General features: G+C 42.6%; 1 protein-coding gene across 1 annotated transcript; it reads right to left on the minus strand.

Moving 5' to 3' along the window:
* Positions 1–16,161: 16,161 nt before the first annotated feature.
* On the minus strand, positions 16,162–17,879 carry LOC146581681 (TBC1 domain family member 2A-like). The gene is made up of 4 exons (XM_085247051.1): positions 17,709–17,879; positions 17,439–17,624; positions 16,693–16,814; positions 16,162–16,363 (listed from the first exon to the last, which is right to left on the minus strand). The coding sequence occupies exons 1-4, from the start codon at positions 17,877–17,879 to the stop codon at positions 16,162–16,164; spliced, it is 681 nt and encodes a 226-aa protein (XP_085103177.1).
* Positions 17,880–24,349: the final 6,470 nt, after the last annotated feature.

The following is a 24,349-nucleotide window of genomic DNA, read 5'->3' on the forward strand; positions in this document are numbered from 1 at the left end:
GCCTCCTGCCTGATGGGGAGCAGGTCAAACAGACTGTGTCCAGGGTGAGAAGGGTCAGCTGAGATCCGGGCTGCACGCCGCAGTGTCCTGGAGGTGTACAGGTCCTGCAGAGATGGGAGTCTGCAGCCAATCACCTTCTCAGCAGAGCGCACAACACGCTGCAGTCTCTGTTTGTCCCTGATAGTGGCTCCAGCGTACCACACGGTGATGGAGGAGGTGAGGATGGACTCGATGATTGCAGTGTAGAATTGCATCATCGTCCGTGTTGGCAGGTTGAATTTCTTCAGCTGCCTCAGGAAGTACATCCTCTGCTGGGCTTTCTTGATGACGGAGGTGATGGTGGGCTCCCACTTCAGGTCCTGGGTGATGGTGGTACCCAGGAAGCGGAATGAGTCCACAGAGGTGATGGGGGTGTCAGTCAGGATGATGGGGGGGAGTGGGGCTGTGTGCTTCCTGAAGTCCACAATAATCTCCACTGTCTTCTGGGCATTCAGCACCAGGTTGTTGTGGCTGCACCAAGACACCAGACGTTCAACCTCCCTCCTGTAGGCAGACTCGTCCCCGTCCGAGATGAGCCCAATGACGGTGGTGTCGTCTGCGAACTTGATTAGCTTGACAGACTGGTGGGTGGAGGTGCAGCAGTTGGTGTACAGGGAGAAGAGCAGAGGAGAAAGAACACAGCCCTGAGGGGAGCCGGTGCTGATGGTCCGGGAGTCCGAGACATTCTTTCCCAGCCTCACGTGCTGCTTCCTGTCCGTCAGGAAGTCAGTGATCCACCGGCAGATGGGATCAGGCACATTCATCTGGGAAAGCTTGCCTCGGAGATGGTCTGGAAGGATGGTGTTGAAGGCAGAGCTGAAGTCCACAAACAGGATCCTGGCGTAGGTTCCTGGGGAGTCCAGATGCTGCAGGATGAAGTGTAGGGCCATGTTGATGGCGTCGTCTACAGACCTGTTGGCTCTATATGCAAACTGCAGGGGGTCCAGGAGGGGGGCCGTGAGGGTCTTGAGATGGGAGAGAACTAGGCGCTCAAATGACTTCATGACCACAGATGTCAGAGCCACGGGTCTGTAGTCATTTAGTCCAGTGATCCTAGGTTTCTTGGGGACAGGGATTATGGTAGAGGACTTGAAGCAGGCAGGCACATGACATGCCTGCAGTGAGGAGTTGAAGATGCCAGAAAACACTGGGGCCAGCTCGTTTGCACAGTGTCTGAGGGTGGCAGGAGACACACCGTCTGGGCCGGGAGCTTTCCGAGCATTCAGACTCCTAAACTGCTTCCTCACATCTGCTTCATGAATATGAAGAGTTGTGGTCGGAGGAGGTGGTGTGAAATCCTCTTTTGTGTGGGGTGAGGGGGCGGGTGTTGCAGGTGAACAGTTTGAAGGTGGTGATGGCTCTATGGAGGGGGGAGAGGTGGGGGAATGAGTGTCCAAAGTGCCTCTATTGTTGGGGTCGTTGAAGGTGTGAAGGCTGCCTGATAGCTCGTCAAAACGGCAGTAAAAGTCGTTAAGGGTGTTGGCTAAGAGCAAGTCATCAGTGGAGTGGGGGGTTTTAGGCTTGTAGTTTGTTATATTCCTAAAACCTTTCCACACAGAGGCCGAGTCATTCTCTGAGATCTGCTGCTGCATCTTCTCAGAGTGCTGATGTTTGGCAATGTCCACTTCTTTAGTGAACCTGTACTTGGCCTCTCTGTAGCAGTCCCTGTCTCCGCTTCTGAACGCCTTACTCTTTTCCAGCCACAGCTTTTTGAGTTTAGGAGTAAACCAGGGTTTGTCATTGTTATAACTCACCCTGGTGCGTGATGGCACAATGCTGTCCTCACAGAAGTGGATATAGGAGGTGACAGTGTCCGTAAACTCGTCCAAGCTGTTAGAAGCAGCCTTCATTGTGTCCCAGTCTGTAGACTCCAAACACGTGCGAAGCTCCTCCACAGCCTCGTTGCTCCACAGTTTTTTAGTCCTCACGACAGGTTTGGAGAGCTTCAGCCTCTGTCTGTACGCGGGGATTAGGTGGATCATGACGTGGTCAGAAAGTCCGAGTGAAGCGCGGGGCACCGCGCGATAGGCCCCGCTGATCGTACTGTAACAGTGGTCTAATGTTCTCTCCTCTCTGGTCGGGCATTTAATATGCTGCTTATATTTTGGAAGCTCATTGCTCAGATTGGCTTTGTTAAAGTCCCCAAGAGCAATGATGAGAGAGTCCGGGAATGTCCGCTCCGTGTGGAGAATCTGCTCAGTGAATGATAGTGCAAATCTATATCCATCTCTGGACTCTGAGTCTACTGGACCAGCTAGATCTGTGTGTACCAGCTCTAAGGCGGTTTTGGCTCGTGCATCAGGGTCCCTGTTTCTAGTTTGAACAAACTTTCCCTGTGTGCACACTTCACAATGCAAGACAGATTTGTCTGTTTTTCCTTTGATTGCCATACCATCAACAACCCCCTGTAATTTCTGAATGTCATCATAATTACAGTGACCAAGAATTTCATGCCATGTTTGCATGTCATAGCAACCCTTACACTGGTCTTTACCTTCAGTGTTTACTGTTTGTAGGTAGTACAGTCTGTTGTACTCATATATTGGGAACCTTGTACCGTCTTTGTGTCGCAGGGTGTCTTTTCCTTGCTTGAAGATCATAGTTGCTCCATTTGAGGTAGCTGCTTTCACAGAGAAGATGTCTTGTGGATACGATGGGATGTACAGTGCCTGTTTCAAGGTTGTTTTGTGGCACTGCCCCCTGCTGTCCATCAAGCAAAACTCTGCCTCCCCTCTTTGCTCTGCAACTCCAGTGCACTTGGTGCCGTCAGCCAACTCTACGTAGTGTGACTTGGGCTGGAAACTGTCGTCGAATCTCCTGAACGTCGTTATATCTGTAACAATATGCGAAGTTGCCCCTGTGTCCACCATCAGACCCTTTTTGTTGATGCCATGCTCTGACTGGAACGCTGCACCCTCGCTGCTTACCCGGAATGCGTAGTCTTTGCTACCCCACTCCTCGGAAACTTTCCGTGCATTGTCTTGCCGCCGTTTCCGTCTGCATGTTGAGTCCCGATGGGTGGTGCTCGCTACACCACTGCTTGCGCTGACACGTCCTGGCTTTGTGTCCCTTTAGTCCGCATCTGAAACACACTATGTCTGCGTTGCCGGCCCCACGGTCATTCGATTTTTCAAACGTGGGATTGTCGCTCGGTCGTGCACGTGCTTTCATGATGTTGTCATCTGACGCTGCGGCGCGCATTTTCTCTGTGTCTTCAAAGCTTCGCAGTTTAGTTTTAAATTCAGCAAAAGTCACTTCAACTTCACTTTGTGTGACATGGATAGCAAACGGTTTGAACGATTCTGGCAGTCCCTTCAAAACCATTGCTACCAATAGCCCATCACTCAAAGTTTCACCAGCATTCCTCAGGGCTGTGATTATTGTCTCTGCTCGTATCACATACTCAGTCACACTCTCACTTTTGGAGCGAAGTGAGTTCTGTGTACAGGCTAATTATACGAGGCTTTCCTTTACCTGCATAATAGTTTCTTAGAATCCCCAGCGCCTTCCGTCCATCATCCGCTGCTTCTCGCATAACAAGAGACAAACTTTTGTCATCCAGAAACTGGATCAGCTCCGCGTAGGCCTCTGCATTCTTTGCTCTCTCTTCTTCTCCCTCCGCGTCGGTAGGCTGCTTCAAAATAATGTCTCTTAAACCTTGCAGACGAAGGTGGCCCAAAAATTTCGTCTCCCATAGTTCGTAATTCTTTTCATCCCCATCAAAAACTAGCCGAGCCCAACGGCTATTTGACTCAGCGGCTCGTCGGCTCATGGCGCTAGCATGGTATGCTAATCCTCACCGAGTGCGCAGTACGTCGCGGCGTTTCTCTCGGTGGCAAAACGACATGGACTCTTTTGGAAAACTTCTTAGCTTCCTGGGCCCATAACCTGTTGGCAGAGGTATGAAAATGCGCAGTAAAATCTAACGTGCATAGCTAACTTCATCAACGACATTTTGGGAGGAATAATCACACATCAGCCTTCGGCCATTTTTTGATGAACGCATACGCCCCCTAGAGCGCGCTAACTTTATTAACAGCCACACAAATGTAAAGCACACATCAAACATAAATAAACCATTTGACTGTCTCCATAATTGAGAGAATTTTCTCTTCTTATTTCAACACACTCACTCTCTCTCTCTACAGCTGTACCTGCTGATAGCGTTGCGTGTGGCACTCTTGGCTTGTCAAAGTTCTGGCTCGGACCAAACAGCGCCACACTCTGCCGATACTCCCGAGGGACGCCTTCACGCACCAGAATTTTGAGCTCAGGTGAGATGATGAAGTCATCGTCGGACCTGCCTGCAAGGTACTGAGCCCAGCGGCTCAGCAGGGGGTGCTCCAGACCCTCCTAAAGAGACAATGATGTATGATATAAAAAGAGGATAACCATTATCTGTTAAGCATTATGTTACAATTTAACATAATGTAAAATTGTAACATTGTAAACATAATGTTACAATTTTAATCCGTATTAATATCATAGGGAGATTAATATCCCTACAATATTAAGCATCAGACTTTATCAAATTTTCTAAAAACTTTTTTTGTTGGATAGTGTAGCGCAGCTGGATAGTGTAGTGGTAATACTACATATCTTTGGAGTCGCACGTTCGATTCCCACCCAGTATCCAGTAAGGGTCCTGGCTAGACCCCTCATGCTAACCAAAAATCTCTGGAATGGTGCGGCTATGTCTGCAGTCTCTCCGCTTAAATTTAGAGCTTGCTTGTTTGTTAAATGTATTATTTACTGTTTTTAGTTTACTCCATGATGGGGCTGGATATCGGGCGTCCTGCACCACCCATCCAGTCTGGAGCATAGCGAAACCATTTCTGCACTGTTTGAACGAAGGTAAACTCAGAAACTGCCCCCACCTGCTGAGTCAGGCCATCTAAGACAACAAAAAACCCCAAAAACAAACAAACAAAAAAACAGTAAAAAAGAGGGGTTCAATTAGAGTTCAAATATGAATAACCTCTCGCCAAAAGTCTTTAACAGCTAGAAAGCTGGCAAACTACTAAGCTGATCAACATGAAAGGCACAAGGTGGAAATCAGCAAACTGCTGCCTCACTTTGTTCACCTGTGCTCTATATTTCATGGTCCGGTTGGCTGCAGGACCAAACATTTGGCCTTACACCTTATTTCTTTATGTTTTGCTTCCAAGGTGCCAGACTTGTAGGTAACTTTTTACACTGACATGACCTCAGCAATAGTTTCCAGTCTTTCAACTTCCTTGGGCTTTGGCTGCTTTTTTACTCATTTTCAGTCCAGTCCTTCTACCTGACCATTTTCAGAGAACTCTAAGGAGCTTGGGGGAAAAAAGCAACCGGACTTCTTTAACTTTTTTGAAGACGTTTCGCTTCTCATCCCAGAAGCTTTTTCAGTTCACTGAAGCCTCATAAGAAAGTGACACAATGACATTTAGATAATAAAACTCGCCAAAAATGCACCTTAAGAACACTGTCTCTTTAAATACCCTCTTTTGCTTGGTCTGCTCCTTATTTTTTCTCATTTTTTCTTACTTTGGAGGACCAGCAGAGCGAGGGCCGCTAACCTGTGGACATTCATGGAAGGTGACGTTGTGTCTGGAAGGCGGGTCCACATAAGAACTCAGATATAATATTTATATTTTTGTTCTAACCTGTTGAGTCCCTGGCAGCAGCCAATGGCAAGGTTGTGCCAGCCAGCAGGATGCTGCGAAGCTGCTGAAGGGCGGGGCTGGAGTCTGAAAGTAAGAGCTCGTTTAGACTCTATTCTGTGAACAGGCTTGCTCCCACGAATATGTGAATTCATCTGTAAAAGAGTTTAACTCTAATGCACCTGTTCCTCCTGCTCCCTGCTGCAGGGCGGCCTGTTGGACTACGAATGCCAGTGTGGAGCTAAGAAGATCAAAGAGGAGCTGTTGTTCTTGAACCTGCCAAAGTGAGTAACCTCAAATCGGTCCCCAAAGGCCTCAAACCACCACAGTTCAGTCGGTGTCAGTTTTGTTCATGTCATGTCCTCCTTGCGTCTTCCTTTGAGCCTCTCCTCTTTGTCTCATCTCTTTCAGTGTGCTGATCCTCCAGCTGAAGTGGTTTACGTTCACTCCATCGTTCACCGTGGAGAAGAAGAACAGCCCCATTGTTCTGACACAGCAGCTGGTGATCAGCCAGGACACAGCCTTTACTGAAGAGGTAAGGGAAAAGGCACACCGTTCATTTCAAGTATGGATGGAGCCCATTTCTAAGCTAACGGGTGGTGCCGCTGCCCTCTCCCAGTAAACTGCTCGCTATTTGTTGGTCAGCGTGATCAGTCGTTTGGGCTCCTCAGCTTACAGCGGTGAGTGGGTGCTTTCAGACACATGTGCTGAATGCAGGTCAGCTTTGAAAGTTTATGAGACGTTAATAAGTGCGCCTTCTCCTCTCAGGACATTACGTCTGTGACGGCGTTCACCAGATGAGCGGAAGAGACGACGTCACAGACAGCCGGCTCACGTACGATGACGAGTTGGTCTGCCAGACCACGTGTGAGTCTGTGTGTGAGCAGCGGCAGAGAACAGCTTACCTGCTATTCTATAAAAGACAGGTGACGTCTCCCAGCAAACAGTCAGCATGTCTGTGCAAATATTCAGTGTAACTTGTAGAAAAACCCTCACACTCAGTTTATTTGTGTTTTTCTTTTTCTATTTCTTACTTTCTTTGCCGCACTAGAAAGGCAGCAGAGTCGGGACTCAGATCTGCAGCAACACCTTCATTGTTATTGTTATTATTGTTGTTAGTACTGTTGTTGTTATGATTGATATTGTTACTGTTATGATCAGTTTTATTATTATTATTATCATTATTAATTTTTTAATACATTTGTTTATCTTTATTATTATTAGTAGTAATGTTGTTGTTTATGTTGTTATTGTTGTTATTATTATTACTGGTATTTTTGACATTATTATTATTATTTTGTTGTTATTGTCATTATTAGTAGAAGTAGTATTAGTTATATCATTTTTATATCAGCCTGGAGTGAACAACATGAAAGCATGGATCCATCCTCCCTCACATTCACAATTCAGGCTGCTGGTGTAATCGTGCGGGGGATATTTTCCTGGTACACTTTGGGACCTTTAAATGCTACAGTCTGAGTATTGTTATGACCACAGTGTACCCTCTTCTGGGCCCTGTTTCAGGAAGCCGGTTTAGAAAACTCAGAGTGAAAAACGATACGCAGGGTTGAGTAACCCCGAACTGTCCAACTCGGAATATTCGGTTTCAGAAAGGCTGATAACAAGTAGTTCAGTCAACGCGGAGTTGCTTTAACCCCAAGTGAAGCGCGCGGACGAGGATACATAAAGCCCTGATCAGTGGAGCACAGATTAAGCGAGTCACCATGGAGACGGAGGGAAAGAAGGCGCGGTCAATGTATTTCACAGCGCTTGAGGCCGAAATTCTGATGGCAGCATATGCCGATAACATGCAAATTCCGCGGAAAAAAGTAACACAGCGACAGCTGCAAAAGAAAGGGAGCATGCATGGCAAAACATAGCCGACAGAGTCAATGCGTGAGTGTTAATTTAAACATTGATCTAGGGATTTCCACCCATTTAACACGTTATTTTATCATATGTTATTTTATTTGTTATTTTATACATTTTATTTTGTGACGTGATGTGAGCGCAGGTGCAACCCAACAGGCCCCAAACGTTCCTGGCAGCAAGTAAAAATGAAATATAAAAATATAGTCCAAACAGGTGAGGTGTAATTGTATTATGAGCCATAGTGCTTGGTCTGTTTGTCCGATGTAAATCAATTGCAGTTAGAGGCTACATTAATTTTCTGTCTGTAAGCACTTATTGAAATTATCTGAGCACATTACAAGTACATATTTGCTTACTCTGTATGCTCAAATGTGACCCGTTATAGCCAACAGAAAAAAAGCGGAGGCCCGAAAAACAGGTGGGGGTCCTCCACCACCACCACCATTCACAGAGGCTGAGCAGTTGGCCCTCAGCCAAAACAGTGGGCGCCCTGTGGCCGAAGGCATCTCTGCGGGGACATCCTCTGAGTCAATAACCCCGCAAGACACAAGTGCCTACATAAGGGGTAAATTCAAAATAATACATGATGTGCATACATCCTTTCTTCACAGTCACCTTTGCAGTGCGACACATTCATTTGATAAACTCTTTACCATAATGAATTATTTTGTAGTGAAGTTATTTTCCTACTGATTTTGCCTTCCCTCAGTCTTGGTTGTCTTTGAGAGCATAATGACAATGAAGTGTAAGGTGATTGGTATGTTTGTTAATTGCCATTTGGTCCCTTGTAAGTTATAAGTGACCTGTATAAACCTCATATTCTATCAGTTGATGGTGATGGTGTACTGCATCTGGTGCAGCCTCCTGTTGAGCCAGACCAACATGCAGTTGTGAGTAATACTCCACAGATTATATGAGTGTACAGTAGAACTGCAATGTTGTTTATTTCTTTACTACAGAAAAATAATGAAGAAACATTGACAGCTGTTACAGAGGAGGAAGCAACAGAGACACTTTATGAGGTTTACATCTTTTAATACTTTGTGTACAGGAAACACAGGTGACCAATAAAGCCAGTTGAACAAAAAATCTGTTTATTCTTCTTTCAACATGTTGAGGTGATGGGTCAAAAGAAATGATTGTGACATATGGTGTCTCTGACTGCGCTTCCATCTTGTATGTCCGTGGGAGGGTCAGGATGTTCATGGTTTGGATCACTGCTGTTTGGTTCAGAAGGACAGTGTTCTCCTCTAATTGTGGCAATGTTGTGAAGAATCACACATGCCACAATAATGTCACATGCCCTTTCTGGGGTGACCCTGAGTCTTTGCAGGCACTGGAACCGGGCCTTAAGCATTCCGATAGTCATTTCAACCCTGGCTCTTGTCCTGCAATTAGCCAGATTATATCGCTGCTGTGGGCCCGGTTCAGGGTCAGGGTAAGGGGTAAGCAAATAGGGTAAACATGGATACCCCCTATCACCAAGCAAGTAGCCAGTGAACTCTCCTAAGACAGAAGGATACACTTCAGTTCAAATGTCCCTGAAGCAATTGGTCTTTATATATTTTAAAGTATTTTCAACTCACCATGTCCAAATTTTGTGCTCAGTGTACATTCACGGAATATTTGTGAGTCATGGACAGAGCCTGGCCACTTGGCTTCCACATTTGTGATAATGTTGGCAGCATCACATATGATCTTCACAGTGCAGAGAACACAAATTAGCATCCATTACTATGATGAAATAATTTGTTAGTTTGAAATGCTACAGGGAACTATGTACCTGTACATTAATGCTGTGGAAAGACTTCCTGTTCACATAGTCTCCTTCATTTACTGAAGGAGCAATGATTGGAATGTGAGTGCCATCTGTACAGCCAATCACGCCTGGGAACCCTGAAAATAAATGTAAAATTTAAGTAGTAGTTCAAGTATCACCACATCATGAATTAAGTTTTGGTCATCCTGATACCTGCAATTTTGTGGAATCCCTCTTTGATGAATCTTGTGGGTCTATGACCGGGGAACACCACAAACGAGTACAGGAGACGTTTCAGTGCAACTGTAACATTCCTGACTGCCCGACAGACGGTAGCCTTGGAAACGTGCTCAGCGTCACCAATATTATACAGAAAGCTCCCGTTTGCAAAAAACCGAAGTGCGATACAAATAATATGCAATGAACTGAGAGCATGTCCGCGATGTGTCACATGCGTAATATATGGCCTGAGGATGTTACCCAAATAAATTATAGATTGTGCTGAGAAACGGTAACGTTCGCACAGACAATCATCAGGACATGATAAAATGTCCAAACGCGCTCTGATCACTCTCTCCCGGCGGAGAGCTCTGCGGAGAATTTGGGCTTCACGATCTACTGGCTCTTCAAGGAAGGGACACGCCATGTCTGACACTTCCTACTGTCAGGTTTCCGACAAAGGGGCGGAGACAGTCAGGGTTAGTTGTAGTAAACCTGCTAGGGGGCAGGTTAGCTTCACGGCGTGTGTCGTCATAGTGACTCACTCAGGCTTCAGCTGAACTCGCTTTGTGAAACCGAAAACCCAGAGTTTTCGTTAACTCAGGGTATACTTACTCAGTTTTTCCACTAAACCGGCTTCCTGAAACAGGGCCCTGATGGCTGAAAGTAAAAGGGGGTCCAGTACCGGTTCCGGTACCAGGCCTACTGACAATTTAACATAATGTAAAATGGTAACATCGTAAACATAATGTTACAATTTAACATAATGTAAATGGTAACATTGTAAACATAATGTTACAATTTAACATAATGTAAAATGGTAACATTGTAAACAGAATGTTACCATTTAACACAATGTAAAATGGTAACATTGTAAACAGAATGTTACCATTTAACACAATGTAAAATGGTAACATTGTAAACAGAATGTTACCATTTAACACAATGTAAAATGGTAACATTGTAAACAGAATGTTACCATTTAACATAATGTTAAATGGTAACATTGTAAACAGAATGTTACCATTTAACACAATGTAAAATGGTAACATTGTAAACAGAATGTTACCATTTAACACAATGTAAAATGGTAACATTGTAAACAGAATGTTACCATTTAACATAATGTAAAATGGTAACATTGTAAACAGAATGTTACCATTTAACACAATGTAAAATGGTAACATTGTAAACAGAATGTTACCATTTAACATAATGTAAAATGGTAACATTGTAAACAGAATGTTACCATTTAACACAATGTAAAATGGTAACATTGTAAACAGAATGTTACCATTTAACATAATGTGAAATGGTAACATTGTAAACAGAATGTTACCATTTAACACAATGTAAAATGGTAACATTGTAAACAGAATGTTGCCATTTAACATTATGTTAAATATAACTAACGGATTTACTTTACCAAATGGACCATCCCGGCCTTGCCGTATTGGTCTATTTGATTCACCTTTGTTTTTATTGTTTATTTTATTTTCACTTGCTACACATAGGACAGACATGACTGGGGGAAAGAAAGGGGAGAAAGAAAGAGGGAAAGAAAAACAGCAGGGAAGAGGAATGGTGATAAAGGGCAAAAAACAAAAACCAACAAAACAAACAGACAAAAAATATATATATCAGTCACTTCAACTCAAAGAAGTCCAGACGCTTTTCTTTCCAAGCTCCTTTGACTGACTGTTAGGACAACTTATTTATTGCAAGCATGCAGTACAAGAATAACTCGATGTTTCTGACTTTGCATTACGAATTGTTTACCCACTGACAAACATTTCAAATGAAATTAAATTAAAAAACAATTTGTGGTAACCTGATTTTAATTCAAAAAGAATCATTAACAACACTTCTTGTAATGGTGTCAAAATCAGCCCAACTTTTATTTTCAAATGCAAAAAGTAAAAGAAAATGAGCCAACATACTGGACACATATAATTGTCAGTATAATTGTTTATAAACAATTATACTGTCATCATTGTTACAGATATGGAAACTTTATTAACAATTTGTCCAAGTAAAAAAATGCCCTGCTAATTGTTGGGGTTTTCTCTCCTCTAGCCCTTTCCTTTAAGCTCTTCTTTACATCCCCCCACCTTTTCTTTTTTCTTAATAATATAACAATAAAAACAATTGGCTGCATTTTAAATGTGTCAGATCAATGTCTTTATTCAAGAATACAAGAAATGGTAATAGCTGCATGTGTGTTTGTGTGTGTGCATAATATGCATACTTTACTTGTTGGATCCAAATCCCACAAGGAATCAAATAAAACAAGAAGACAAACAAAAACAAAACAAAAATATATTTCTCTCCCTTCCCAGGTCAGGTTCACGAAAGCATTGCAGCTCTTTATTCCTCTTGTACAGCTCCAGAGTCTGTCAGCCAAAAAGAAACTACTGAGGTTCCAACACCCAGTGTTTCTGTAAACACAGATGAAAATGAACAGTCATCCACATCTAAAAGATTTGTAGATTCGAGGGACCGGTATAATACATCTAGTACATCTTTGTTTAAACCTCAGAACACAAAAAGGGAACAAACCATTGTATACAGATTTAAAAGTGCGCAAAGCAACGAACAGTCACCCTCTGAAACAGCTGAGGTTATCACAACCATTGTTTCTGTAAATACACAGGAACAGTCACCCACCTCAAAAAGATTAGTATATTCAAGGGACCAGTGTATCTACTCTGGTCAAAAGAATCCATGCTTCGTACTGATGTCCACAATTCTTTTTTATTCCTCTCACAATCATGGAGCACCGTGAAAACTAGAAACGAGTAAAATAATATCAATAGCACATATGACATCCATCTCAGCCACTTATTTCTTTTCACAAGGTGCACAAGTGCTTAACAAATAACAGCATAATGTTTTTACCGTGTACGCCTTGTAAAACCAGTAGTAGAAAAGTTGTAGGTTCGTGCTCTTGTGGGGGAGACGTATGTTATCCACCACCTCGATAGCTAGCCGAGAGTTCGAGGGTCACTAGAGCCGCCGAGAACGCATGAACTACTTACGGTAGGACGTTTTGCCAAAGTAAGACGTTTTGTCAGAACACCGAGTCCTCAGGAGGATGCAGCCCATGAATTTGGACACGATCTCAGATGCACTTCTGGTGTTGTCATGGCAACCCACACAAACATTTCAGCGTCAGCTACAATGAGGCGGAGCCCTTACTGGGACACTGAGCTCAGGTAGAGTGAAAGACAACATTTTTCCGCATCCAAAACAGCAGCGCTGTTCCTGTGACCTCTAGTAAAGCCTCTACTTGGGAAAAGGGAGTCTTTCATCAAAGCATCCTGCAGAAGTTGAATAAAAATATGCAAATGTTTAAATGATGCAACTTAATGAAGGCTGACAGCAGTTGTACTATTTTACATTGCAGCGAACAGGGGTGACCATTAGTTTCAACGTTTTTACAGCATTTTTCACATTGAAAGTGAAATAATATAAATAATGTCTCAATTAAATTGCGTTAATATTTAAAAATACAAAAACTACAGCTTTGTTCACAAGCCAATAAAAATGTACTTGGGCCAGTGGTAAATGAAAATAACACTTATTCAGCACCTGGTTGTTGCGGCTGTATCAGGACACCAGATGTTCAGCCTCCATCCTGTAGGCAGACTTATCCCCGTCTGAGAGGAGTCCAATAATGGTGGTGTCATCTGCAAGCTTAATTAATTTGACAGACTGGTGGTTGGAGGTGCGGCAGTTGGTGTACAGGGAGAAGGGCATAGAAGAAAGAACACAGCCCTGAGGGGAGCTCGTGCTGATGGTCCGGGAGTCCAAGACATTCTTCCCCAGCCTCACTGGTTGCTTCCTGTCCGTCAGGAAGTCAGTGATCCACCAGCAGATGGGATCAGGCACATTCATCTGGGAAAGCAATCCTTGAAGAAGGTCTGAAAGGATGGTGTTGAAGGTAGAGCTGAAGTCCACAAACAGGATCCTAGCATAGATTCTGCAGGACAAAGTGTAGGGCCATGTTGATGGCATCGTCTACAGACCTGTTGGCTCTGTATGCAAACTGCAGGGGGTCCAGGAGGGGGGCCGTGAGGGTCTTAAGATAGGAGAGAACCAGGCGCTCAAAAGACTTCCTGACCAGATGTCAGAGCCACAGGTCTGTAGTCTTTTCGTCCAGTGATCTTTGGCTTCTTGAAAGCTATATATGATATAAAAATTATATAAAAACTGTTAATCAGCAAAAGAAATGATATCATAGTTCTTATAAAGAAAGCCTCTATCAATCAAACACCAGCAGTGTAGCAATGTTGTTCACTTACACTGTATATAAAACACTGATTTTGGCTACATCCAGTTTTTACTGTATTATAAACATTTTTTACCATGAAGAGTAAAGTGTTTGGCATTTTTGTCATTGTTATTGAGCTCAGAGATCAGGCCCAGCCCAGTATCTACCTGGTTATGAGCAAGGAGCTGGAGGTGATAACTCAACAATAACCAGGCCATGCATGCATGGATGGATGCATGGATGGATCAGTTTGTAGGCTGTGTGTGGTCAGCAGCAGGCTGCTGGGTGTGGACCAAGAGGGAAAGCCCAGCATGTGAAACCCATCAGCAGAAGGCCAGAACAAAGGTGCACAGACAAACGCAGCCCAGACACTCAGGCAGGACGAGTAAAATAAATGGCAGCAAACACAGTATGATGTGGTAAAATGTGCTTTCTTTCACAAACAGATAGCACAAACAAGAATCACAAGAATCTCCTTTGTGGTTCTTGTTTTTCTTTTGAGTACATTAATAAAAAGTTGAAATAAAGTGGCAATAAAATTCATGCACTGAAGACCACACGAAACCCTAATTCACCCTACTACCTGTTGCCTTCACATTCCATTTGCATCCCTTGTCCACAGAATCAAAAATGACCCTTCTTCACTAAAGATCGAACATAAAGCAATTGCATTTTAAATGGAAGCCCATTTTGCATTAAGAAACACTATCAGCAATCAGAAATTGTGTATATCAGAGTTCTCTGTTTTTACTGTCCTGAAAACTGCATTAATTCAGTGGATGCGGTTAGGTTCAAAACAACGTAATATAAGAGGGCAACCAATTCAATCTAAGAGGGATCCAATTTTTATCCATTCATGTACCAGCTACTGGCTTTTTGCTGTTATGTTCTCATATCGCGTGAGAGTTTATTTGCCAGGTGTCAGAAGTCTAATAATGAATAAAGTTCAGGATATGCTTAAAAACTCACCTCAGTATAGCCGTCATCAGAAGGAAGTGCGCTTCACTGACTCATCAACTTGTCTCAGGCTTTCCACAAAGTTTCACAGTTGACCTTAAAGTAGATGCTGCAAGCTTACCTTGCAGTGTATTACTTTTTAAGGTCTAAAGACCTTAAAGTGCGCTATAGATTGAAGTGATTTGAACTGACAACAGGGCTAATTCAGGACTTCAAGTTAACACCAATAAAAGTTTTTAAATTTATTCTGATTTCCGTTTGTTTTCATTGCCTGTGCTATCTGTTATTAAGTTCAAATTGTGGGTAGATAATGCTGTGCTGTCATGTGACCTGTTCTCTCATGTGTGGCTTTCTCTTGTTTTGTATGTATTTCTCGTTTGTTATTTATTCCTATTTTATTCCTGCAATTGGTATGGAATTCATTTTTTTTTTTAAATTGATCAGTGTTTTGAAATTAGATGTGATGAACATGTGACCTTAATTTACAAAATCAACATCATGTTGGATTCAATGAGACATGAAACTAGTGCATGAAACAGGTCTCAGTAAATGTTCTCATAGACTGCAATACACTGCCCCCTGCTGGTCATTATAAAGTCTGCAGATGTCATTTGACATGAATGTCATATTTGTGAAACAAAATAAAGGACTCTGTAAAATAAATGAAAATCAAATATTTATATACAGAATATTTATGTACAAATGCTGAAAAAGACATTTGAACAAGATGCACACCCAGTAAAAAAAAAAAAAAAAGAAAAGAAAAGTCAGTTTTATCATGTGACTATCATGCTGTCATTTCCGCACAATGCACTTTACACCAGATCAAAATAAAACACTGTGAGGTCGTTCTAACCGGAAGCCCAGAGAGCTTCGACAATGCAGCACAATGCCCTGAAGCATCAGCATCAAAATATACTTCAAGTACCAAAAAGTACTCATTGTGCAGAATGCCCTATTTTTGAATAGCTGGACATTTTAATTACTTTATCACCAGCTGTGACTACAGCTGATAATCAATCATGTTTCATAGGGATGTGACTACATTTAGAAATGTCACGCATTTTTAGGTATAAAGCAAAAGATGCAATGAAATAAATAAGCTATCACATATTAATCCAAATGAATTCACTGAAATACATCTGCACATTTCTGCAGCCTGACTTATTACACACGTGAACACAGTACACATTTGTTTACTGCAAGCTTGTTTCAGAGATGTGATGCAGTTAAATCTGTATGCGTCTGTTTCCTTGTAGTGTTAGTAGAGATGGTGAACCTGACACAATCCTGTGTTTGGTGTGAAGGAAACCAGTTAACAGCCGGTTTAGTAAAATTCTCTTGAACTCATGGAAAACTCATCGTCGTCTCGAAGTGAGCAGCTGAAGCGTCCCGTGTGATCAGAGGTCCTCGTCGTCCTCGCTCACCATGACGTCGAGCTCTTTGTCTTTCCGTACGACGCTCTCGGTGATGAACTCCTTGTGCTGCTCCTCCAGCTCACGCAGCTCCGCCTGCAGGCGCTCCAGGTGGAGCACTCGCCGGTTCCTCAGCAGCCGGCTGGGGAATGGGTTCATGTCGTTGAAGGCGATGCTGGTCAGCTTCCTGCATGGACACACGCAGGTGGAAAGGACTCGATCACCAACACAGAGGAACTGGAAACTGATCAGCTTGAGTGTTTCTGTTTTATGCTGCTTGATACTTCAGGTACTGCAGTTTGAGCAGGAAATACTGGACTGACTGGACCACATGTATCCGAGAGCTGCAGATACTTAAAAATCTTTAAATCGTTGTTACTGTGATCAGGGAAATTTAAACTTCTCACAAAATTTCAGTAAAAAGGGTTTGAAGCTCAAAGATTCAACAGCTACATCCGCTACACTTCTGAGAGTGTAAAAGCTCGTAGATTAAGGCGGGTGGAGGCGAGTGCGTACCTGGCATTGGAGACGGTCTTTGTGAAGAAGCGTAGGTACTGGTAGATCTCCACGCTGTCGTGAATCTTCAGGATGTCGTCCTCTTTGTATTTGAACAGAGCCAGAGTGTATCTGAAGATCACCTGCAGCACAGACACGCATTTCATAACAGGACACTCACGCCACACAATTAATTGGAAACTTTGAGGAGGTGAGTCATAAAATTACTCTTTCAGTTGTGGTGCAGTTGGGCCCTTTACTCATTACAGCTCTGATCGATTTCCAATAAGCCACTTGGTTCCTCAGTTGCCAGATAATATTAACTTACTTGGTAGTTGAGCTTTAAGTTTAAATTAAACTTTTGGGTTGGATCTACGTGGCTGAAGCTGTTGTCAGCATTTATCCCTGTGTGGTATATATTTCTGTGTCTGAACTGTGATTTTATTTCCTGAGACAAACGATGTAAAAGCTGTGCTGCATTTGTCACATTGCAGAAACAAGCCCAAAGCCATTGTCCCGCTCATCGTCTGGATTTACGCTGCTTGTGGTAGACTGTGAGGTCGTTACTAGAATGATCTGCTTTCCCACTCCTATTTCATGTCACATGACAGTTCCCCATGCTTAGTAAACAATGTCTTATTACTCCTAAAATGTAAATAAAGACATCTAAAGGTGAAAACAAAATCATTTTTGTTTCCATGGACACTACTGTGGTGCATTCAAGTGTTGTCTGCATTTCTGTCATGGTGTGTTCGGGTGTATGGTACCTTGGTACCCTCATACAGGAAGGCGTCCCACAGAGGCATCAGGATGTCGCTGGGCAGACTCTCCACAAAAACCACCAGGAACCAGTTGAAGGTGACCAGAGAGACGTCAATGTTGTGATCCTCAAAGTGAGATGCCAGGCGAGGAAGCTTCTCCGCCATGAAGTCCTTCAGCACGCGCTGGTCCGCCTGAGCACAAAGACTCACAGAGATCAGCCTCACTGATCACTAAAACAGATCACAGCAGGCAAGCAGGTGAGTGTGTCTGCTGACCTGAGAGGCCACCAGATTCTTGGTGTAGTAGTCCTGAGGCATGATGGCTTCCACCACTGCCACCAGACACCAGAAGGCGTCTTCGTCACTTTGGAGGACCAGCAGAGCGAGGGCCGCTAACCTGTGGACATTCATGGAAGGTGAGGTTCTGCCTGGAAGGCGGGTCCACATAAGAACTCAGATATAAAATTTATACTTTTGTTCTGACCTGTTGAGTACCTGGCAGTAGCCAATGGCAGGGTTATGCCCGGAGAAGGCCAGAAGGATGCGGCGGAGCTGCTGGAGGGCAGGGCTGAAGGGTGGGGCTGGAGGGCGGGGCTGGACGGCGAGGAGAAGTGCTGATTGGTCGTCAGGGTTCGGTGAAGGTCCAGCTGGACCTGCCTGGAGGCAGGATTAGGAGCTGTCCGACTCTTCTCACACAGCTGGAAACAGAACAGGATTACTGAGTGCTCGCCAGCATTCCCAACAGGAAGGAGGAGGAGCCACCTGTGCTCAGGTGCGGATAAAGCACTCTGTTGGCAGAGGTATGAAAATGCGCAGTAAAATCTAACGTGCATAGCTAACTTCATCAACGACATTTTGGGAGGAATAATCACACATCAGCCTTCGGCCATTTTTTGATGAACGCATACGCCCCCTAGAGCGCGCTAACTTTATTAACAGCCACACAAATGTAAAGCACACATCAAACATAAATAAACCATTTGACTGTCTCCATAATTGAGAGCATTTTCTCTTCTTATTTCAACACCCCCACTTGCTCTCATATTATGATGCTCTTAAGTAAACAAAAAAAACAACAAACAAAAGGTTTCTTCCTCAGTACTGTATACATGTTCGTATACCATGTTAATGCCCAAACATAAACTTCTCAAACTTGAACAGCTTAACTTTTGTTGCAGGCTTTGTCATTACATCTGCAACCATCTCTTCTGTTGAACAATAATCCAGAGTTATTTTTCCTGCACTCACAGTTGATCTCACAAAGTTGTACTTTATGTCAACATGTTTACATCTCTGTCTCGTCACAGGATTCTTCGCCAACGCAATTGCACCCTGATTATCTTCATGAACTTTTGGCGGTGCATATTTTTGTCCATCAATACCTTGTAACAGTTGCATTAGGTACAAAACTTCTTGTAGGGTCGCAGCTAAAGCCATGTACTCCGCTTCACAGGTAGATAATGCAACAGTAGGTTGTCTTTTGGTTTTCCATGAGATTAAAGGACCATCTACAGACAAGCTTATGCAATAACCAGTTGTACTCCGTCTGTCTGTTACATCAGCTGCCCAATCAGCATCGCTGTATGCCCACAACCTCAGTTCTTTGTTGTCACATTTCCTGTAACACAGTTCTTTCTCGGTTGTCCCTTTCAGATACCTCAGTACTAGAGCAGGGCGATATGGCCAAAAATATTTATCACGATATATATTTGAAAATTTGCGATAACGATATAACTGACGATATAATTGATGCGAGACAAAATACAACTCCACAACATTACTAGCGCAAAAAGAAAACCTTCCATTTATTTTCACTTAAATAAGAAGCTGGTTTTTATGTACATTAAAGCTTTATAAAAATGTAACAGTGCAAATACAAATTCCTTGCTGAAAGTTTAACCAAAAGGCATTTCCAGTAGAAATGGGCTGACATATCCTGAGCATAACCATATATAATATCCACTGAAGTTAAAAAGAGGTGCTTTGCAAAATTAAACTGCAGTATGCAATACGTATTTTTCGGACCATAAGGTGCACGGGATTATAAGGCACATCAAGCGAAACAAAGCAGTCAGATAAATCAAACTTTATTAAACTCATTCTTCTTGCTTCCTCCACTTCTGTACCATTGATTCATTAATGTTGAATTCTCTGGCAGCTGCTCTATTCCCATGTTGTTGCAGTATATTAATGACTAACCTCGTATTGTGGATGGATTATCTCAGTTGTTCTCCTGACTGAAGTTTGGTCTGTTTACAGCACCCTGCCATGCGATTGCATTTGTCTCTAACCATGAGGAACCTTAACGTTAACTTTTATAAGTGGAAAAGTGTTAGTGTTCGTCCTCCAGCTTCCCTGTTTATGTTATGCTAACATAGCTGTGTCGCTAGCGATTACGTAGCACATCATTATATACCAGCTAGCCCAACTTCAGTAACCCTACAAACGTCACTGCTGTTTAGTTTCCTGTCTTCATTTATGTTGGAAGTGATAGCAGAGCTGTACGTTTGATTTTTTTCAGAAATCTCTCAGTCAGAACATGCAATATCATGCTTAGGTAACTAGCGAGCTAACTTCCGCTAGCTTCTAACTCTGTTAAATGTAATACATTTTGTTTTAATGGATGCCTGGAAGTTAAACTTCATAGTTACACCTGGTAAAGCAGCAATGCTGATCGTTTTATTAAAGATGAAAGAATTTAGACAGTTTTTAACGCTCAGTGATGCTGCAGTGTTCGTTTGAACTGAAGAATTAAGGAGTTTAGGACCCAGATTACTCCCAGATTTAAGAGCATCTTAGTCCGACAAATACGACAATAACGACGGCCGCTTGCATGTTCTGCAAAAAAATGTGCTTTGTCGTGTATCTGACGGACAAACACCAAACCAGTTCCACATCACTGAAGTTGCACCATTTTAACAAACCAATTCTGGTTCATCTGTTTCACTCAACAATCGGCCATGTGCGTATGAAAACAAAGGCACTGCGCATGCGCGTTTTACTCATATTCTATCGCGATATTTCATTTTCCTATTGTTGCCTAACATTATACCGGTATTACCGTGAACGGTATAATATGGCCCAGCCCTACTCAGTACATGTTTTACTGTAGTCCATTTGTCTTCAGTTGGCTCAGTAAAGTACTGTGAAAGTTTACTGACTATAAAACTCAAGTCCGGTCTTGTGCATGTAGCCAAATAGATCAGACTACCAACTGCCTCTCTGTACCTTTTGACATCACTCATCTTTTCTGCATCATCAGCATAGTTCAGTTTTTGCTCACAAGGTGTCTGTCTTTCTTTACAATCCTGCATGTTGAATCTTTCAAGTATTTTTTCCACATATTGTTTTGGTGACATTTTTACACAGTTATCACTCTGGTCAAAATCTATACCAATGAAATGTCTCAGTTTACCCAAATCCTTCATTTTGAATTTTGCTGCAAGCATTTTCTTCACAACAGTTAGTTCACTTTCATCACTAGCAGCAATGATCAGGTCATCTACCCATACAATCAGAATCACCTTCTTATTTTCTGTCATTTTTGTGTAAACACAATGGTCAGCGGGGTTTTGCACAAAGTTGTTCTCACTCAGATATTCATGCAACAACTTGTTCCAATTCCGGCCTGATTGTTTTAGCCCATATAGCGACTTTTTCAACTTGCACACCAGTTTTTCATTTGTGTCGGATTTTACCTCATAACCCTCAGGTTGTTCCATGAATACCTCACAATCTATTGGTGCATGAAGATAGGCAGCTTTAACATCCATCTGGTGTAAAAGCATGTTTTCTTGTGCTGCCTTTTGCATCAACACTCTGATACTAGTCAGGTTAGCAGTAGGGGAAAATGTTTCTTCATAATCCACACCTATCCTCTGACTATATCCTTTAGCAACATAACGTGCCTTGTACCTCTCAGATCCATCAACATTGCTTTTGACTGCGTACACCCATCTACCCCCCACTGTCTTCTTACCCTCAGGCAAAGTGGTTAAGGTAAATGTGTCATTTTCTCTTAGTGATTGCATCTCTTCATCCATTGCACTGACCCATTTCTCTGAGTTAGATGAAGTTATTGCTTCCTTGAATGTTTGGGGAATGTTACACATTGCTCTGTAACAATAATCCATGTTTGTAAGTACTTGATCACAATCCTCCTTATCAGTAACATATTCACTTAAATACCCAGGCCTTGGTTCAATTAGAGTTCAAATATGAATAACCTCTCGCCAAAAGTCTTTAACAGCTAGAAAGCTGGCAAACTACTAAGCTGATCAACATGAAAGGCACAAGGTGGAAATCAGCAAACTGCTGCCTCACTTTGTTCACCTGTGCTCTATATTTCATGGTCCGGTTGGCTGCAGGACCAAACATTTGAACTTACACCTTATTTCTTTATGTTTTGCTTCCAAGGTGCCAGACTTGTAGGTAACTTTTTACACTGACATGACCTCAGCAATAGTTTCCAGTCTTTCAACTTCCTTGGGCTTTGGCTGCTTTTTTACTCATTTTCAGTCCAGTCCTTCTACCTGACCATTTTCAGAGAACTCTAAGGAGCTTGGGGGAAAAAAGCAACCGGACTTCTTTAACTTTTTTGAAGACGTTTCGCTTCTCATCCCAGAAGCTTTTTCAGTTCACTGAAGCCTCATAAGAAAGTGACACAATGACATTTAGATAATAAAACTCGCCAAAAATGCACCTTAAGAGCACTGTCTCTTTAAATACCCTCTTTTGCTTGGTCTGCTCCTTATTTTTTCTCATTTTTTCTTGCTTTGGAGGACCAGCAGAGCGAGGGCCGCTAACCTGTGGACATTCATGGAAGGTGACGTTGTGTCTGGAAGGCGGGTCCACATAAGAACTCAGATATAATATTTATATTTTTGTTCTAACCTGTTGAGTCCCTGGCAGCAGCCAATGGCAAGGTTGTGCCAGCCAGCAGGATGCTGCTGAAGGGCGGGGCTGGAGTCTGAAAGTAAGAGCTCGTTTAGACTCTATTCTGTGAACAGGCTTGCTCCCACGAATATGTGAATTCATCTGTAAAAGAGTTTAACTCTAATGCACCTGTTCCTCCTGCTCCCTGCTGCAGGGCGGCCTGTTGGACTACGAATGCCAGTGCGGAGCTAAGAAGATCAAAGAGGAGCTGTTGTTCTTGAACCTGCCAAAGTGAGTAACCTCAAATCGGTCCCCAAAGGCCTCAAACCACCACAGTTCAGTCGGTGTCAGTTTTGTTCATGTCATGTCCTCCTTGCGTCTTCCTTTGAGCCTCTCCTCTTTGTCTCATCTCTTTCAGTGTGCTGATCCTCCAGCTGAAGTGGTTTACGTTCACTCCATCGTTCACCGTGGAGAAGAAGAACAGCCCCATTGTTCTGACACAGCAGCTGGTGATCAGCCAGGACACAGCCTTTACTGAAGAGGTAAGGGAAAAGGCACACCGTTCATTTCAAGTATGGATGGAGCCCATTTCTAAGCTAACGGGTGGTGCCGCTGCCCTCTCCCAGTAAACTGCTCGCTATTTGTTGGTCAGCGTGATCAGTCGTTTGGGCTCCTCAGCTTACAGCGGTGAGTGGGTGCTTTCAGACACATGTGCTGAATGCAGGTCAGCTTTGAAAGTTTATGAGACGTTAATAAGTGCGCCTTCTCCTCTCAGGACATTACGTCTGTGACGGCGTTCACCAGATGAGCGGAAGAGACGACGTCACAGACAGCCGGCTCACGTACGATGACGAGTTGGTCTGCCAGACCACGTGTGAGTCTGTGTGTGAGCAGCGGCAGAGAACAGCTTACCTGCTATTCTATAAAAGACAGGTGACGTCTCCCAGCAAACAGTCAGCATGTCTGTGCAAATATTCAGTGTAACTTGTAGAAAAACCCTCACACTCAGTTTATTTGTGTTTTTCTTTTTCTATTTCTTACTTTCTTTGCCGCACTAGAAAGGCAGCAGAGTCGGGACTCAGATCTGCAGCAACACCTTCATTGTTATTGTTATTATTGTTGTTAGTACTCTTGTTGTTATGATTGATATTGTTACTGTTATGATCAGTTTTATTATTATTATTATCATTATTAATTTTTTAATACATTTGTTTATCTTTATTATTATTAGTAGTAATGTTGTTGTTTATGTTGTTATTGTTATTATTATTACTGGTATTTTTGACATTATTATTATTATTTTGTTGTTATTGTCATTATTAGTAGAAGTAGTATTAGTTATATCATTTTTATATCAGCCTGGAGTGAACAACATGAAAGCATGGATCCATCCTCCCTCACATTCACAATTCAGGCTGCTGGTGTAATCGTGCGGGGGATATTTTCCTGGTACACTATGGGACCTTTAAATGCTACAGTCTGAGTATTGTTATGACCACAGTGTACCCTCTTCTGATGGCTGAAAGTAAAAGGGGGTCCAGTACCGGTTCCGGTACCAGGCCTACTGACAATTTAACATAATGTAAAATGGTAACATTGTAAACATAATGTTACCATTTAACACAATGTAAAATGGTAACATTGTAAACAGAATGTTACCATTTAACATAATGTAAAATGGTAACATTGTAAACAGAATGTTACCATTTAACACAATGTAAAATGGTAACATTGTAAACAGAATGTTACCATTTAACACAATGTAAAATGGTAACATTGTAAACAGAATGTTACCATTTAACACAAGGTAAAATGGTAACATTGTAAACAGAATGTTACCATTTAACATAATGTGAAATGGTAACATTGTAAACAGAATGTTACCATTTAACACAATGTAAAATGGTAACATTGTAAACAGAATGTTACCATTTAACACAATGTAAAATGGTAACATTGTAAACAGAATGTTACCATTTAACATAATGTGAAATGGTAACATTGTAAACAGAATGTTGCCATTTAACATTATGTTAAATATA

The sequence above is a fragment of the Mchenga conophoros genome, linkage group LG2 (genome assembly GCF_057382185.1).
Source record: "Mchenga conophoros isolate Kocher_MC1m ecotype Shallow Benthic linkage group LG2, M_conophoros_male_GT1.1, whole genome shotgun sequence".
Lineage (NCBI taxonomy): Eukaryota > Metazoa > Chordata > Actinopteri > Cichliformes > Cichlidae > Mchenga > Mchenga conophoros.

Bases quoted from the DNA above. Each gene is read 5' to 3' on its own strand.
- LOC146581681 (XM_085247051.1), bottom strand. From the start codon at position 17,879: ATGTGGACCCGCCTTCCAGGCAGAACCTCACCTTCCATGAATGTCCAC. The intron at 16,815-17,438 runs GTACCATACACC...TCTGTGCTGCAG, and splicing joins TCCTGTATGAGGGTACCAAG to GTGATCTTCAGATACACTCT. The intron at 16,364-16,692 runs GTACGCACTCGC...GTGTCCATGCAG, and splicing joins AAGACCGTCTCCAATGCCAG to GAAGCTGACCAGCATCGCCT.